This window comes from Aquarana catesbeiana, linkage group LG05, assembly GCF_042186555.1.
Source record: "Aquarana catesbeiana isolate 2022-GZ linkage group LG05, ASM4218655v1, whole genome shotgun sequence".
NCBI lineage: Eukaryota > Metazoa > Chordata > Amphibia > Anura > Ranidae > Aquarana > Aquarana catesbeiana.
The window spans coordinates 205,516,452-205,536,015 of NC_133328.1; the positions used below are offsets into that span (position 1 = coordinate 205,516,452).

General features: G+C 39.4%; 1 protein-coding gene across 5 annotated transcripts in view; it reads left to right on the plus strand.

Annotated features, from left to right (window-relative positions):
* ELMO1 (engulfment and cell motility 1) overlaps window positions 1-19,564 on the plus strand; it is a 546,685-nt gene that overhangs the window by 143,772 nt on the left and 383,349 nt on the right. For all 5 annotated transcript variants that reach the window (XM_073630502.1, XM_073630506.1, XM_073630503.1 and 2 more), the window contains 2 exons: window positions 11,357-11,407; window positions 14,427-14,596. In XM_073630502.1, the coding sequence (XP_073486603.1) occupies window positions 11,357-11,407; window positions 14,427-14,596 (221 nt within the window). The remainder of the gene's footprint in view (window positions 1-11,356; window positions 11,408-14,426; window positions 14,597-19,564) is intronic.

Consider the following 19,564-nt stretch of genomic DNA (forward strand, 5'->3'; position numbering starts at 1 on the left):
ACTGTCACAAGCCTAGCAACTGAAAATATGAAAAAAAAAAAAGACATTACCTTCAGTAAGCACTAGGAGGTTAATTTGCTAAAAATGGAGAGTGCAAAATCTGGTGCAGCTCTGCAAATAAACCAATCAGCTTCCAGGCTTCTTATGTCAATGTTTAATTGAACACGTTGAAGTTAGAAGTTACCGTGCACAGTGTCTCCTCCTCACACCTGATTTAAGCCTCTAATTGCCTTACTAACGTGTCACAATCGCGTGCATTGCACTGCAATCATGGGTTTAAATCAGGTGGTGAGGAGGCAACATATCGCCTCCTCACTACCTGTCAAACACACTCTGATCATTTTTCAGAGGTGCAGCCGGCCTGCTGCACTTGTGAATGAGCCCTTAGCGGCATTTCGCAGCGGCACCCTTAGGGCTCATTTACCGCCCCAATGCCTTCCCCCTTTATCTGCTGAGGCAGCAGCCAAAGGTGTACATGTCACAGCAGGTATTAAACCCCCTTTTGCTTTTGGTGGGTGCTACCGCCTGCCAAACGTGACCTATTTAATTAAATGGGTCCACTTCACAAGTGCCCTGCAACTGCATGCTTCTGTGGGGTAAAGCAGGTGGTGAGAATACAACACCACGCTGCCTGCTTTAACTCCTTGTTTACTGTACTGCACAAGGTTGCAGGGCATTTGCATAGTGGCCTCATTCACATGAATGGGTCATGCTTGGCAGGTGCTACACCCACTAATCATGAAAGGGCATATAGCTCTTGCTGTGGCTGCAAAATGTTTACACCCCTGGCCACTGCAGCTAAAGGGGGTGCAGTTGAGGCAGGGGTGGTAAAAAACACATCTTAATTATGGGGTTTTACCACCACCCCAATCTACAAATGTAAACTAGCCCTTCTGTTTTGAGCCCATCCATCAGCGACCGTTCCTGGGTTAGCTGCGCTTTGCCATAGAATCATATTAGATCCTGAAGGTGTGGTGCACTTTCTGAAAGCGCACCAAAACCCCTGCATTCAGAAAGTGCATCAAACCTGCAGGATATAATAGAAGTCTATTGCTAAGCGTGGCAAACCTGCAGGAAAGCTGCAGGTACACTGCACTGCACCTGTGGTGTGGGTAAGCCGCAGCACATCCGTGTGAAAGCAGCCCTACACTATTATGCCCAGTGTATTGCTGCACATTGATCTGACGATCTCTTCTTTCCTGCTGCTGGCACCACTCTGGAGACCACTAGCTAAGATAAGAGTTGGAGTGTAGTTGGTATCACTTCGCATGGGACAGGACCTAGCACTACAGAGGAGGCATCGGCTTATGCAGCTCTTGCTTCCTGCTAGAGCTCCAACTTTACAAGTAGTCCCTGTGCATTGCACTCTGTTTGATGCTCTGGGATGGCGAAATCAGCAATCCCAGACCGCAATCTACCAGTCACCTGGCCATGATCTACTGTTTGCTGATCCCTGTCCTAGAAAATCCAAAGAGTTTGATACATCTCTAGCTTTGTTACTCTAACTGAACTTCTTATCCAAACAAGCCCACAAAGGCTGCAAAAAAAAAGCATTTAAGAAAATGGTAGCTTGTGTAACTTTTATACATTTTATAATAGTTTTTCGTTTTTGAAGTTCTTGCTGGTAACAAATGGTGGATTTCATTTTTATATATCTGTAAAAAAGAATGTGAAAAAAACTGGTTGCTACGGTCAGCACGTTCCTCTTCACATTATGTTTTTATGCTTTATTTTCTCCCATTCTGTTTTGTACAGTGTGTGTTGCTATTGAATACAGTGATGAATTTCAGTTGTATGAATAGACAGGTTAGCTCTTCTAGATTGTACGCTATTGCATTCATGCATCTAAATGTCAGTACTAAAGCTGGTCACACACCTTACAGCCTGATTGTTCAGCATAAAAGTAATGTGAGTTCCCCACCTAAAAAAAAAAAAAAAACATTTACATCCATTCAGGTGGGCTTATGAAGTTGGTGAGTTTTACAGACCAATATAAATCTCACTGTGTGATCAGCATGTAATATTTCTACTTCTACTTTTATTATTTTTTGCAAAATGCCTAAAATTTTCCCATTGCCAAAAATTGTCAAGCCATTGCGTGGGTCAAACATGCCTTTTTATTGTGCATTATTAGAACCTTGGGCACTGTGCAGTTTAGACACTGGCTTCCTAGCAGACAATGACAGTGGTTGATAATGAGGATGTCAGGTGTCTGCCCAGCATTCATCTTTGTCCCCCCCATCACTCCCGGTCAGCATTGGGGTCAGGGAGAGGGCGAGAAACTGAGGACACTAGTCCGTATCTGTTTGCAAATTTGACGGAATACATCAACTCTAATTTTGAGTGGCGAACATTTGTGGATGCTGCTGTAATATGTAAAACTATTGGTTTATCTCTTTACATTTTAGAATGGGACTGAGACTCTGCTTCTTGTTTTTGGGTTTTCTTTGAGCAGGTTTTTATTTTTTAATCTGTCCATTTTGGCATACACAAAACCTTTTTTTCCTTGTCAAAAGAAGTTTATTGAGTATACAATGTTATAAAGATACATAAAGTAAGTTTACAAGGATCTATAAAGTAAGCTCATTGTTTTACAGTAGGGTTTATATAGGTAAATATCATGAAATTTCAAATATTAAACATTGGGTTCACGTAAACCTAAATTAAAGATATATATATATCATTTCCTTAGTTACTTTTGTAGGTATTTAAATGATTTATACCTAATTATACATATTGTTTACAAGTAGAGTGTATATAGGTAAAATAAATTCTGATAATGAGCTTTAATCGTAAGGTGGAGAAAAGGAAAGAGAAAGAAGAAAAAGGGTTGAAAGGTAGAGGTATGGTCCACAAGGTTGTCCCGCTCGTCAGTTTATTATTCTTTTTAGTTCTCTTTGAAGCCTTAGAATGGGTGTCTCTGTAAGTCATTTAATCTGTTACCATGGCAACAGGACAGAGTCATTGAAGTTTGACAGGAACTGTTGTTTTATCCAAGGATGCCAAAGTTTTTCAAATTTTGGAATTTGATTTTGATCGATGGCTACCATCTTAGCATGGGACATTGTATTATTCATTCTGTGAATTGTTTCTGCTAGTACCAATGTAGGAGATTTCCATGCCTTGGCCACTGTTTGTTTTGCAGCCGTTATTAGTTGGATCATAAGTTTGAATTGAGAGAGTGTTAACCATTCCGGTTTTAGATTAAGTAAAGTTAAATATGGATCTGGTTGTATTATTTTTTTAAATATTTTAGATACAATCACGAAGACTTCCTTCCAGAAGGTTTGGATTACTGGGCATGTCCACCATATGTGTAAATATGTGCCTATTTCTGGGCATCCTCGAAAACAAAGAGCTGAGGTATTAGGTGAATATTTTGCCACTCTAGCGGGTACAAGGTACCAGCGAGTTAGGACTTTATAATTTGTCTCCAGTGCTAAGATTTTGGGTGAAGATGACTTAGATGTGAGCCATATGTTAGACCAGTCCGTGTCTTCTAAAGTTCGTCCCAGGTCCTCCTCCCACCTCTGAACGTAAAATGGTCTATTAAGATTTGCTACTCCATATAATTGATTATAAAGTGATGAAATTGTACCTTTAGCAAATGGATCTTTTGTACAGATTGATTCAAAAATGGATAATTGGGATAATGGTGTATCCCCCTTTAGGAATGGTGTATAGAAATTTTTGATTTGGAGATATCTAAATATCTCAGAGTTTGGTAGATCATATTTTTCTCTAAGTGATGGGAATGAAAGGAATGATTTAGATGCTATGAAGTCATTTAGTGTCTGAATGCCTGATGTTGTCCAAGCTTTAAAAGAGTTTGGGTAGATCCATGCCGGATAAAAGGCCGGATTTCTGATAAAAGAGAGGAGAGGATTGTGTGGAGATTGTAACTGATATTTGGTTTTTAGTTTATCCCAGAGAGATAAGAAGTGTTTAGTTATGGGTTTATGAATTTTAAAGCGGTCTTTAGGATCAAGCCATAATAAATTTGATATTAATAGAGGGTCATTTTCTGAAGCCTCTATAAATACCCATAATGGGATTTCCTGTTTTGCATGGTATTTGGACAGACTGGCCAAATGTGCTGCTCTGTAGTAGTTAGTAAAATTAGGGTATCCCAGGCCTCCTTTATTTTTGGGAAGATGTAGTGTGTGTATAGGTATACGTGGTTTAGAAGAGCCCCATATAAACGAAGTTGCTCTTTTTTGTACTATTCTCAAAAAAATAGGAAGGAATTGGAATAGGGAGGACTCTGAATAGATAAAGCAATTTGGGTAGAATAGTCATTTTGATTGCATTAATCTTCCCTATCCAGGATAAAGGAAGTTGCGACCATTGTTTTATTAGATTTGTGATCTGTCTTAATACAGGAGGATAATTGGTTGAGAATAAGTCAGAATGAGATGCTGTTAAATGAATTCCAAGATATGGGATTGATTTTTCTGCCCATGTGAATGGGAGTGCAGCCCTAGCCGGGATCAATTCCATGTTTGTGAGTGAAATATTAAGCACTAGGCATTTCTTAGGATTAATCATAAGGCCGGATAGGGCTGCAAATCCATCAAGAGCTGGTATTAAGTTAGAACCAGAGACCTGTGGTGATGATAGAAAAAGTAATATATCGTCTGCAAATATACATAATTTGTGTGTAATACCTCCTACTTCAATGCCAGTTATAGTTTGGTTTGTTCTGATGTATTGGGCCATGGGTTCGAGTATAAGGGCAAATAATAAGGGAGATAATGGGCAACCCTGTCGGGTACCTCTTTCGATATTAAAGGCTTCAGATTTGTATCCAGCATATTTTATATAGGCTTTGGGTTTATTATATAATGCTTTGATCCATGTTAAAAAGTGGGGTCCAAAACCCCATTTTTGTAATGAATATTGCATATATTGCCAGGATACTGTGTCAAATGCCCTCTTAATATCGAGAGATAGAAAACATAAAGGGATTTTCCGTTTTTTAGCAATATGTGCCAATAACACTGCCCTGCGTATATTATCGCCTGCCTGTCTATTTGGCATGAAGCCTACTTGATCTCTATGTATTAATTTTCCTATAATGCTATTGAGGCGTTTTGCTATTATTTTTGCTAATAATTTAATATCGAGGTTTAACAGAGAGATGGGCCGATAATTCACACAGGAAGTATCATCAGAAAGGGGTTTTGGGATCATACAAACAATTGCCATTAGTGTTTCTTGCCGAAAAGAATGTCCATCTAGAAGTTTGTTAAAAGTTTCAGTGAGAATGGGAGAGAGTATTTCTGAGAATGTTTTATAGTATAAAGCCGAGTAGCCGTCTGGGCCTGGTCTTTTGTTAAGTTTTAGGTCTTTTATGGCGTTAGCAACTTCATCTATAGTTATAGGCTCATCCAAACTGCTTTTTTGATTCTGAGATAACTCAGGTAAGGTTATTTTTGAGAAGAAGGATTCAGCCTCTGTAGGATTAAATTCATTGTTTGTCTTGTATAAAGTTGCGAGATGTGAGTGAAATTTATGGACTATTTTAACTGGATTACAAGTGTAAACATTTTTTGATAATTTCAAGCGTATTGGTTTGAAAGATTTGTTAGTTGAATTTAATGCCCGAGCCAAATATGTACCTGGTTTGTTTGTATTCATGTAGAAATTGTGTTTGGAGCGTTTGAGGGATTTATCAACTGATTCAGTGAGAAATAGATCGTATTCCAATCTAGATTTTTCCAGATGAGATTTTGTACTCTGAGATGGATTATCTTGAAATGATATGTAGGCTGCATTAAAATTGAGTTCTAGTTTTTTGCTAGATTTTTGCGTTCCCGTTTAAATAGTGCCATTTGTCTTTGTATTGTACCACGCAAGACAGGCTTATGAGTTTCCCACAGTGTTATTGGGGAGATGTCTGTTGTATTATTAATTGATATGTATTCCTTTAAAGCTTGTTCAATGGCCATCTGATGTAGTGGGTGTTTGAGCATTATGTCCGGTAAGTACCACGTTGGGTCATGCGCTTTTGGTATGGCTGAGGCTATAGTAGTGTATACTGCATTATGGTCAGACCACGGAATCGGAATTATATCTGATGCAATAATTTCTGGTATCATTCCTATTGTTAGAAAAATATGATCTATTCTGGTGAAGGTTTGATGAGGGTGCGAGAAATAAGTGAATTTCTTTTTCATTGGGTTACTTTCTCTCCACGAATCTACCAGATTGTATTTGGAAAGAAGCTGAGAAAAAGGTAATCTAGAGGTTATTTTGGATGGTGTAAAAGGTGATTTATCTAGAAATGGGAGGAGGACCTGGTTCGAATCCCCACACATTATCACTGTTCCTATTTTGTGTGTATTAATCACTTGTAATATATGTGAGAGGAATGGTGTAGGTTGTTTGTTAGGAGCGTAGTAGGAAATCACCGTGATTGCTGTATCCATTATATAACCCATGAGTATCAGGTATCTACCTTCTGGGTCTTTAATTTCTGATGATAAGGTGAATGGTGTGGATCGGTGAAATGCAATTAGAGTTCCCCTTTGCTTGGTACAGGCAGAAGCCGTGTAAATTTGTTGATAAAAAGGAGAAATATATTTTGGAGTAGAATCTTTGGTGAAGTGTGTTTCTTGGAGGCATACTATGTGAGCCTTCTTGTTATGGAAAGTACGGAAGGCTTTGGTCCTTTTTTGAGGGACATTTATTCCCTGAACATTCAGGGAAAGTATATTCAGTGGTGCCATGGCAATAGATCAAATAGTTTTGACTTACTTTTTGTTATGCAGAGCTGACTGCGCAGATCAACCTGTGTGGACTGAAGAGATGAATAGATAGAAAAGAAACCAGTGAATTCTGGAGTAAAGAGTAAACAAAAAAGATATGAGATTAGATGATACATTGTATAAATAATTTTTTGCAAGTAATCACAATTTACCCGTGAAAGAGAATAAATATCTCTCTCAGGGGAATAAGTGCCTTCGTCACACTCCCACATGATATGGTTGGGAGAATGAGGAGGGCTAATGGGGGTACACGGATCTTCCGCTTACAGGAGAGAAGTGCTATGTCAAAAGACATCAAAATTATGTTTCATTAATTGGAGTGCAGAATATAGTTTTTGTTGAAATTATTTATTCCAGGGTGGTTGTATATGGTTAGTCTTGCCCTAGGCTAAATAATTCAGTTAGAAAGGTACTGTTAATAACTTTGGTATTGATGAAGATAGTTTGAATTATTTTGGGATTTTAACCCTTTTAGAGTAAACAATTACATATTTTATTCATATGTAACTGTTTAGATATGTTAACTCATAAAATTGAGGTTGTATTGCTTCAGATTAGAATAAACAAAAACATAATTCTAGGAACTAGTTAGGTAATAATATATTTGTTTTAAGAAAAGAAAGAAAAAGCTTCCATTACTTCTGGATTATTGAACATATTTGTCCTAAAAAGTAATAAATCTATTGTTATTACCTGATAATATATAACTGAACAAGAATTTCCTTATTTCACTTATATATTCTAAGGCTATATGAATCAGAAGTAATAAGAAATATAACTGGAATGTAACATGATCCCACACAGTGTGTGACTATCAGAATGCAGTTACATTCAGTTATAAATATAGGTTTTTTATAGAGAACCATCTCTTAGTATAATAAATGAAGAGATATCAGGAATTAGGATGTCAGTCCATTGAATCTTCTTGGTCCATGGATGATGTGGCATAACGGCCTCTTTTGTGAGAATGATGATTCCCATTTTGTTCTGAAATTTTCTGGGTGCTGCCTGAAGGTGAAGATGAAGCCATTCTTCTGCGTGTGGGAGTGTTGCTGCTTGTGGGTTCTGTCAGATTTAATTTTAAAAGGATTTGTTGTAGTTCATCTGCTGATCTGCTTCTGTAAATTGTACCTTGGTAGTTAAATCTGACTGAAAAGGGGAAGCCCCATTGATACATAATGTTGTGGCGTTGCAGTTCCATTAGTTGGGGTTTCATGGATCGTCTTTTAGTAATAGTAAGTTGGGATAGGTCAGCAAAAATTTGATAATTGTGTCCTTGAAAATTAAGTTCCTTTTTTCTCTTGTAGCAATTAGTATTTGTTCTTTCGTTCTGTAATAATGAAATTTTGTGATTATATCACGTGGGGGTCCATCTTTCTTTTTGGCTGTGAGGGCTCTGTGTACTCTGTCCAGTTCTAAACGTTCAATAGGGATATCTGGCTTTAGTTCTTGTAATAGAGCAGTAATAGTAGATTGCAGGTCTGTCACAGTTTCAGGTATTCCCCTTATGCGTAAGTTTGAACGTCTGGCTCTATTTTCGTAATCTTCGAGCTTAGTTTGAAGTATTAAATTCTCTTTTTTTAATTGTTCCAATTCTGTTATATTTTCTTGGGTTGTAATTTCAATTTCATCCATTTTTATTTCTAAGGCTGCGGTGCGGTTTCCCAGCTCTCTTATTTCTTTGGTTAGGCTTTTTGTTATTTGGTCTGAGGTTTGTTTTAAAGCCTTATGAAGCATCTTTTCAAATTGTAATAATATTACTGGGGATACTGAGGAGGCTTGTGGAGAAGTTTGTGAGAGGATTTGTTCTGTATCTGACTCAAATGGAGAGTCTTGCTGTGACATTTTCTGTCTGTGAGAGCGCCCTGATGCTGTATCTTGTGAGGTGACTGGAGCTGCTTCAGCTGCAGTGAGTGCCTGTGAGCTCTTTGTGAGGTGATTTTTATTTCTGCCACGGTTTCCTCCCAGTACCATATTTCCTGCCCAAACTTTCACAGTTTGTTCCCTGGGGCAAAAAGGTTCAAATGAATACCATTTGAGCCTGCAGGCTCCGCTTTGTCCTTCTCTTCTCTCCTCAGCGGTGTGGAGCTCTAACAATGCATGTCTGCTCCGCTAGGCTCCGCCTCCTGCCCCCCCACAAAACCTTTTTTTAACCTTTATAAAATTTATATTTCTGATTTTCTCCCTTAACTATGTATGATTCACAACAAGAACTGTTTAGTTATAGGAAATTGTATGAGCTTATTGTTATCTCATAACCCTTTGTAAAATTTGGGAGCGGGTGCCAAACCACCATCAGCCATAGATGACTTGGCTCTCTATTTCTCTACTTTTTCTCCCTTGCTATATTATGATTTTTATGTTTTTTCCCTCATTCTGTTTTGAAGAATGTGTGTTGCTATTAAAGACAGTGATTCATTTCAGTTGTACTAGGCTGTACACAATGAAGTTCATGCATTTAAATCAACCTGATTGTTTAGCAAATATGCATTGTGAGTGCCCACCTAGACCACCCATTCCAATTAGATCTTATGAAATTGGTAAATATTTCAGATCTAACAGCCAGCTTGCATTATTTCCCCACAGAAAAATGTCAGATTCAAGCAAATGTCCCAAAAAATTCGATTCTCACTGGTACCTTTGAATCGCAACTGTTCTTCTACTTATGACCAGCATAGGTTTTGACATTTAACAATTAAAGCTTAGATGAGGGCAACCTTTGTTTCCTTCATTTTTTAGGAATGATGGCACTTCTGTGGATCACTGAGATGTGGACTGTAGAGTACTTTCACTGGTTGCTCTAAATTGTGTTGAAAGCTGACTACCAAAATAAGCGCTGGAGTTTAAACCTGATTTGTAGCTGTGGGACATTAACCGTTCCTAACTCTGACAGTTGTGATGCCCAATGTGACATAGCCATTGTTTAAAGCTCTTGTTGTGGAAACTGTTATCTCATGTAATCTTTCAGGGCAGCATGGTGCAGGTTTTTTTAAAATTGCTTATGTGTAAACCGTTGATTCAGTTGGGTCTGCTGCTGAGCTAATCATATCTCTCATAAGATAAGAGGGACAGATACCAGCATTCACAAACCTCATATGAATGCCTGTGGAACTCTCTGGCATTTAAATGACTTATTCTTATTCTTAAGTGTTAATTCTTAAATGCAGCGACCCAATCAAAATTCATTCTGTTGAACTCAGACTAGTACATTCTAATTCTTAAGTGTAAGAATAGTAGGCCAGTTATCTTGGCTTGTTCCTGGGTTATGGGAAAAGAAAGTGACTGGTCAAAAAAATACCAAATTTAGGTTCTTCCGGAAATTTCTCATGTCATTTTAAACCAACAAATTATCAGTAATTACTAATATATTTGACTAAATTAGCAATAATTATTTTATCTTCTGGTTTAATTCTCAAATTGGAATTTAGAGTATTTTTCTCAGGCTGCGCAAACCAAACAATTTCCATCCTAACAGGTACAATTGGTATGAGTGTAAAACATATTCTGTGTTCTCTGTTTACCACATTAATTTATACTGTGCTAGGATGATGTTCCACTTGCAGACAGAAATGCCTGAGCTTGTTAGCATGCCAAATCACTGCTTGTTTTTCTAGCAGAGTTAGTTTGAATTAAATTGATTTTAATGGTCCTTAGTGTCAGCTATTAGTAGCTTAGAACATCTAAATATATTAAAACATTCAAACTCAAGATTGACTTTATGCAGTTATTTCGGGGTAATGTTTTGGACTCTGAGCTTGCCCTACTTTTATGAGTCCAGCAAGCCTTCCCTTAAAAATGTTCTAGGACTGAAATTTTAAATATATGTACTATATAAAATTTGCCATACTTTGCAAATTGCCCACATTTTCAGAGAAACAGGGGGAGGTATCATGTTTTTTCTATATGCAGATTCCATCTCATTTTTAAGCATAAGTTAGAAAAAAAAACATACATGTGAAGAGATGCTTAATTCTTTTTTTTTTTTTCCAGTTTTCATAAATCAACCTCAGTGTAATTGCTATTATTAATGATGGTACTATTAAATACTCCTACACATGATTTGTAACCTTTACAGGTTACAATTCATGACACTGTGACATATTTCCACCAGACTGCTTTTATTGTTTTTTTTGCTGTTCTGAGACTTCTAGATAACACATTAAATATGATGGAAAATTGCAACTGTCAATACTGTTAGGCTGTACCATATGTTCACTTACGTACCCATATTTTACTGAACCAAAGCAAAGTATCCTCCTTGAAATTGAAATCGTGAAAGAGGAGATGGGATGAACATAAAGTTTTAAGTATGACTTTTTGACTTGTAGGGAAATTCTTTAGGTCTACAAGCCCGTAAGCATGAGTGCAATGTAAATGATCATGACTAATCTATTTTTATCCTGCTTGTTAATTGCTTCCATTTGTTCTCATTTCAGTGGGAATTATCCATAAGCTTTACTATAAACGTGTATAAACGTGTGATTCAAGTTTTTAGTTGCTTTGTGATATAGTAGCTGATCTTTTTGTAGTTTTAGATACATTTTTATACATTTCAGTTATTTTAATAAGTGCATTTTTTTTAATAGAATCGTAATGAGATCAAGAATGGAGCTATTCTTCGGTTAACCGCATCACCAGTAAGTATTTAGTTTACTTTTATTTATTTAGGAAGTGCTCAACACTACCAACTTTAAACAAAGTATTTACATGTCATCGCTAATTTTTAAAGCGTATATAAATCTTAACCATGAACTTCTCTTATTTGCTATCTTTGGTCTGTAAAATATACTAATGAAAGCATTTTTTGTCAGTTTGATAAGTGCAAAATAAAAGTGTTGTGGAGAGTAAGACAAGGGACAGTTTGAGAAGTTTAAAAAAAGAGAAATGGCCAGGACTGACACCATTCAGTCAACTAAAATGCTGCGTGTTGTCAGCCAACAACAGGAAATAAGACCTGCATTTCTCACACATCAACAGATAGTTTTCTGTACTAGCAGGGTCTTTAAAGGGATACAACATGGGTAAATCTGCATATATTTCAGAGATTTAATGCATTGTTTTGTTTTGCTATGACATACACTTTTGAAAAGTATTTATTTTTGCATTATTAATTTCAAATCCGTATGAAATGGACTAAAAAAAATATAACCCACACACAAAACACCGATTGGGTTGCGAACATTAAAATAGACATACGCTCACACACAAACACTGCAGACATACATCATGCCAACGCCTTCCCCCCATAGCAGATGGCACAATAGCCACAAAATGATACAGTAGGACTTAATATAACATTACTTTGTGCCAAAGAGCACGGAGGAAGACGTTTAGTAGCAGAGGCATTCCCAACCTAACCAAGGTCCACAAATTTTATTAGATTTATTCAGACAAGACTTGGCTTTGTAAAAAGCTTATATTTGGGTAAGCCTTTATCCACTGAACACAAAAACATTCTAGTGGTAGCAAGCCGAGGGTTTTTCCTGGAGCAAGGTAGATTTACAAACATAAAAACAAAGAAATCTGAATAGTGTTCTGTCAGCAAGTTGAAAGGTTCAGAAATGCTCTCTGATTCCTCCTGTATTGAATTGTATTGTAATTGTACTGTCTGCCCTAATGTTGCAAAGCGCTGTGTGAACTGTTGGCGCTATATAAATCCTGTATAATAATAAATAAAATGCCTAGTAGCAGCACTTCTGAATTTTTGGGGATAACTGTGCCCAGTTTACATTGACGCATGGAATACATTTGAATTCATTAATTCTGGATCCAATGACATGACCAAAAGATATAAATCCACATGTTCAGCCACACAGCATAGACAGCGTCCATTATTACCTCTTCTTAGGAAGCGAGTAGGGAGGAGGAGCAGAAGTCTGTAGCAGAGCATAGCTTTTTGTGCCAACTTTGCTGACATAAAAGAAGAAACACAAATTTGGCTTCTCTTATCTTTGTTTTTCTTCCTGAGCACCTAGGACGTCTCAATATGTGTCCAATATGTAAATAAAATGTCAAAAACTGTAGCTCTCCCCCACTCTCTTTATTGTGTGCCTTTCTTTTCAATGGCTATCGTGGCATAGAAAATTGCACTATGGCAAAACCTAAAGCTTGGCCACACATCGGTAGATTTTTTCGGTAGATTTTTGAACAGATGTTCATGTAAAAATTCTCATCAGTATATTCGATGACATGACAGATGTTTGAAAGTTTGTCAAAAAATTGCTTTTATCATTCGATTTTGGAGTGGATGGACGTTCCTAAACAAAAACAACAGTCACTGTTATGCCCTGTACACACGATCGGAAATTCCGTCAACAAAATCCATCGGATCTTTTCGGACGGATGTTGGCTCAAACTTGTCTTGCATACACACGGTCACACAAAGTTGGTCGGAAATTCCAAACATCAAGAACGCAGTGAGGTACAGCACGTACGACGAGCCGAGAAAAAATGAATTTCAATAGCCAGTGCTGCTCTTCTGCTTGATTCCGAGCATGCATGGCACTTTGTGTGTCGGAATTGTCTACACACGATCGGAATTTGTTGTCGGAAAATTTTATAGCCTGCTCTCAAACTTTGTGTGTCAGAAATTCCGATGGAATCTGTCTGATGGAGCCTACAAACGGTCGGAATTTCCGACAACAAGCTCGGATCACACATTTTCCGTTGGTAAGTCCAACCGTGTGTACAGGGCATTAGGCTGGGTTCACACATGCTGTGGTCTTGACTGACAGCAGGGGGTCCGGTGCGTCCCTGTTCACAGATTCAGGTGTGAATCAGGTCTGAACTTTTGCCTAAATTTTCACCTGAATCGTAACCAAAGACGCACAGGACCCTGATTTCCAAACGCGGACTGCGGCTGCTCCCGGAGGTGTGTGAACCGGCTCCATTGTGTGCCGGGCACACTCTCTTGTCATGAGAATTGGATGCACGGAAACCTGTCCCATTCGCATAAGTGTGAATCCAGCCTAAGAAATGCATTCGCTCAAGAAATTTTTTTCTGCCCCTTTGAATGTTCTTGTCGGTGTAGTCAAAAATGAACCTTGATTTGATCCCACTAATGATTGGAAAATCGAACAAACATTTTTCAAAAAAAATAAAAACATTTTCATTAAATAGTTTGGCCTTCTTAAAGCGCCTGCTCAGTTTCCTGTGAAAGCTGTAGCTGCTGACTTTTAAAAAAAAGCCACTCACCTCTCTCACGATCCAACGATGTGTTCACCCCAGCTGGTTTCGCCTGTTGTCTTCTCACCTCAGCAATGGCTTCTTAACTGTGGGCACCTGGCTGTGACAGCTTGCATCTTCATAGCCAGATGAATGGTCCTGCAGTCTTCTATCATGTGTCCCAGAAGACTGTGGGGGGGAGGGGGTTTGCGGAGGGAGGGAAGGAGACAGGTGAGTCCAAGACTGAGGGGGTGGTGATATAACTGTAACTGCCAAAGGTAGAGTGAGTAGAGTCAAACCAGTCATATTGCTATGTTCAAATGGCCAACTGTGCTATAAACCACAGGATATGAATGTCTGTACCTGTATACCAGGACGTTCACCAAAAAAACTTCTTGTTTAGATGTAAAGTGTCAAGAAGTGCTAATTGTAAATCTTATCAATCTGTCAGGTATCTGCCTTCACTCACTTTCTAATATTTTTCCTATTAAGACTCACACTGCACAGCAGCTCCATGACAGAGTCCAATCTTCAAGCATGGATGTCAAACTTGAAGCACTAAAAGATTTGGCTAAATTTTCAAGGGACATTACATTTGCACAAGAATTCATAAACCTGGATGGCATCTACCTTCTCACTCAGATGGTGGAAAGTGGCAATGAGTAAGTTATCCATATTCATCTCCCCTTGCTAATATTAAACATCCCTGCTCTATTAAATGTACCATTACATTTTGTTATATGTGTTCCATATGTGTGAAAGGGTGCTTGTTGCTCTTGTTAGAATTTAGGAGCTATTCTTTGCTCATTTCCTGTGTTATCTTGTAAAACTAGGCTGGTGCTTGATTGTTAGGTTCCTCTGCCCTTCCCAGTGGTAACCTCCTGCACCTGACAACTCGCCAACAACACAAGTATGATAAAATGGGTTTTATTTAAGCCGGTATAAGCCCTGTAAAGCATGGTACACACAGGGCCAGCCCTACCATGGGACCCAGTGGGCCCATGGTCCCAGGCAGCATTTTAAGAGGGACGGCCTGAGGGACTGCTGTGAAAGGCTGCATCCAATGAGTGTGCAGCCCCTGCTGCCTGTGAGACAGTTTCACACTGAGCAGATCGTTCTGCTTGTAAGATCCGCTGAGAGGGTGACACTGTCATGTAATGTAACTGAATGCAGAGAAAGACCAGCTGCCACAATTGAGCGTTGATGTCGGGGGACTTGGCAGCTATCAAACGCCAGCCAATGGGATGGGATCTGGGCGGGGCTCTACGTGTTTGTGGCCCCACCCCCTTTCTTAAGCAGCCCAGTCATTGACTGGTGTTTGATAGCTGCTGGGTCCCGCCCATCCCCAACGTCAGAGAGAGACCAGCTGTCAAAATTCATCAGTAACGTCGGGGATGGGTAGGACCTGGGGTAGGTCGGACCCAGCAGCTATCAAACACCAGCCAATCATTCACTAAGCGTCAATATCGGCCTTAGTGTGAAACTCCCTCTCCTCTGCCAGTGCCAATCAGTGCCACCTGCCAGTGCCAGTCAGCGCCACCTGTCAGTGCCAGTGTTTCCAATCAGTTCCACCTGTCAGTGCCAGTGTTTCCAATCGGTGCCACCTGCCAGTGTTTCCAATCAGTGCCACCTGTCGGTGCCAATCAGTGCCACCTAATATCAGTGCCAACCAATGCCACCTATCAATGCCAATCAGTGTTTCTAATCAGTGCCACCTACCAGTGCCAATCAGTACTAGTGCTTCCAATCAGTGCCTACCAGTGCCTCCTATCAGTGCCCATCAGTGCTGCCAATCAATGCCCATGAGTGCCCGTCAATGCTAACTATCAGTGCTGCCTATCGGTGCCCATTAGTGCTGCCAATTAGTGCCCATCAGTGCTGCCAATCGGTGCCACTAAATGCTGCATATCAGTGCTGCCTATCAGTGCCATTAGTGCTGCCAATCAGTGCCACCTATCAGTGCCAATCATTGCTGCATGTCAGTGCTGCCAATCAGTGTACTGAGTGCAGGGATGGGGCGATTAACTCAGCAGCCAGGCACATTGTCAATGGGGGGCCGGCCTGGTGGGGCACAACTGAAATCTGTTGATGTTTACTAATGCCATATGCCGATCTTTAGTATAATAGGTAATCACCACACTACTATTTACAATAAACTACTGAAGGTAAAATAAAAAAGTGTCAGTAAAAGGCCTGCCGCTAAGCACTGTTATGTTTTCCCAAACCACAAAAAAAAGTGCCGGGCTAACTTACTTATCAATAACTTAACAATAAAGGTGGTATCCTCTAATGTATGGAAATTCTAATAGGCTTCAATATTCCGACAATACCAGTCTCTGATACGCAACTTCACGTATAATACACATCAGACTGAAAATAAGACATACTGTATAAAATGAAACCTAGCAGGGATGGTGGAAACCCCTGCTATAGATATTGGCTATAAAAATATCTTCATCAGTTTAGTCCAATATGTATTCTGCTTCATATTTTTGGTTAAAAAAAAACGCAACAAGCGTATATTGATTGATTTGCGTAAAAGTTATAGCGTCTACAAAATGGGGAATAGATTTATGGCATTTTTAATCAGATTTTATGATAAATTACATTTTAGTTATCATTATATAAAATAATGAATGTGGGGGCCTTTTGGTGGGCGTGATTTTTTTTTTTTTTTTTTTTTATGGGGGGGTGCGGTCCGGCAGCATTTCATTCTTGGGCCCTGGCAGCACAATGTCTTGGGCCAGCCCTGGGTACACACTATATGTTTTTTTTTTTTTTTTCATTCAACCCAGCAGGCTGAATGAAATAAACCTTACAGATTGCTGTACTAGCACAAGCGATGTTATTAAATCAAACTGCCCCGCTGTGCTCTTGTGTGAGGGGGACCTGCCAGTGCTGATCAGACGCTGGTCAGATGCTGGTTTTCCAGCATGCTTGTTTGACAGAGGCGGTCGTGAGACAGGCAGCTGTACACACGGGCTGAATGTCAACCAGTTTCTACTGTGCCGATTGATTTTGACCAATATGTGTGTACCCGGCATAAGGGAAGTGCTTAGTAGACCCTTTTAGAAATGGCTAGATTATCCAGATATCAAATACTGCAAAGCAGATATCGTTTGTTTCCCTGGTTGTGTAAATACCCTGCCACAACGCATTAGGCGAGCAAAAGGGAAAGTCATCAACTCGGCAGTAACAGACATAATTTCCCTGGCAATGCAAGGAAATGCAAATGACAGTGCCAAATATAACAACAATAGCAGTGCAGTCTAATTGAAGTTTAGAGGCCCTGTCTAACCACTGGCCAGTGGAGTAACAGACTAGTCTGTTGACAGTGGGGCCATTAAACTTGCATTGGAACACTTACTCTCAAGTGAGGTAATCTATATGAAAGAGAAAGGTAAGTCAGTCTCCCTTAGGTAGAGCACTGCTAGCAGCAGCAACGAAGTTCAGTGACAGCAAACCAGTACAATACATAGAGGTGGCCATAAGGCCTTTAACCACACTGATGCGGCGTAGATATCATCCTGACAACAGGCCCTGATGGCCACTCCTGTAGGCTGGATGGAGGCAGATGGAAGTAGGTTGCTGTGCCTCTGGCTAGATGATAGCAGATGAGAAGGCCATACTGTCACTGGTGGTCTCTGTACTCTGACACGTTTCTGAGGGGTCAGGTGAGTGGCAGCCCACAATGCCCTCTCTAGGCTGCAGGTGGCACTCTCCAGTAGGCTTTGGACTAGTGTCCCCGATTACAATTCCCAGCTTCCCACAAAGCTGCTCTACAGCCTGCTGTCTCCCAAACAGCCTATTCCTGGGATCCTATTTGTTGCTGAGAGGAGGATAGGAGGAAAGTCTGGGTAGTTTAGCAAAAGACAGCTGGGCAGGACTGACACCAATAAGTCCACAAAAAATGATGTGTATGTATTAAAGAGATACTGCTGGTATTTTTGATGCAGTGACATACATTTTAATGAATAAAAGTGATTAAAACACAAAAATAGAACATTTATGGGTTAACTGACAATTTAAGTAAAATGGCATTCATGTGCTACTAGCTGGTATACATCCAAAATCTTTGTTCTGAACCACAAGATGAGAGATTAGAAAACACGATCTCAAATTTGATATAATAGGAAATTGTAGTAAAAAGAGAACATGGGTAATGACCTGTTAAAACGACAAATGTATTGTTTGCCTTTCTGCTTATTGTACAAATCCATGTGACATTGAAAAGATTAAGGTGTTATTAGGAATACGTCTTTTTGGAGAGGAGGAGAAAAACTTGGGTTTTGTGCTGTAAAAATTAGCCCTTTGAGAAAATATAATTAAAAGAAATGTGAAGCAATGCCAAATCCCATTTAGTGCAGGCCTATAAAGGGAATACGCTGGAGATTGTGCCTTCAATTACTACTTCTTTGCTGTGAAAGTTATGGGACTATAGGGCATTGTTAAAAGGAATGTTTTTTTGTACTACAAGAATGCTCTGTTTGTCAAGAAAGAAGTCTTAAGAGCTCCTCCTGACATTGACTGGGGTTCATTATACAGATGTCACCTTTAGTCAAGGAACTGTGGCTGGTGCCTTGCGATTCATTCTGTTTTTTCATATTTACTAGATTGAAACTCTTGATGCAGATCCATATTTTCTGTTTGTGGATGTCTTTCTGTTAAAAAGAGGCATCACAGGTTACTACAAGGTTTCACAGATATTCTTTTATCCAATTCTCTAAATGTTTTACATACAAAAAGAAAAATGAATGTGCTAAAATGTCAAAAAATAAACTGTAGCGGTTTAAGGTAAATCTGTCATAAAGGAAAAAAAATGTGCTAAGCAAAACAAGCCCCTTAAAGGATTGCAAAAGCCATCAAAGTGTGCCTATATGCTTTTCTTTTCTTTTTTTTTTGGTTCTGTTCACCCCTAGAGCCTAAAATTCAGGTACATGACCTGCAGTCTTTGACCAGAAATCACAGCTGGCATTCTCGCATGTCCCCTGGCATCGTACAGTGCAGTAAATGTACCTCTCTATTGCTGATGAGCATGCACTATATTTGGCTTGCATGGTAAGGCTTGCCATACATTTGGCTTGAAGCTCAAACATAAGTCTTCTGCAGTTGAAGACCCCTTTTGGAGGATACAGGGGGGCAAGGGTGCCACATCAGTAGCTTTTCAACTGTGCCCTTATATAGAGGAACTAGACCTTAAAGCAGGAATCTCCAGACTTTCTAAACAAAGGGACAGTTTTCAGAGTTTAGGGGGGCCAGACTGTTGCCAGTGAGAGTAGAAAATACCCCAGCGTCAGTGGAAGTAAACAATGTCCCATCATTGGTTTTAGTGGGAGTAATAGTGCCCCATCATTGGTTTTAGTGGGAGTAATAGTGCCCCATCATTGGTTTTAGTGGGAGTAATAGTGCCCACCATTGGTTTTAGTTGCAGTAATAGTACCCCATTGTTGCTATCAGTGTAAGGAATTGTGCCCTATTGTTGCCACCGCTGGGAATAAAAGTACCCCATTGTTGATATCAGTAGGAAAAATAGCACCCCATCATTGGTGTCTGTGGGAGGAATAGCTCCCCACCACAGGTATCATTGGAAGAAATGGTGCCCCATCATTAGTGTCAGTTGTGGATGGAAT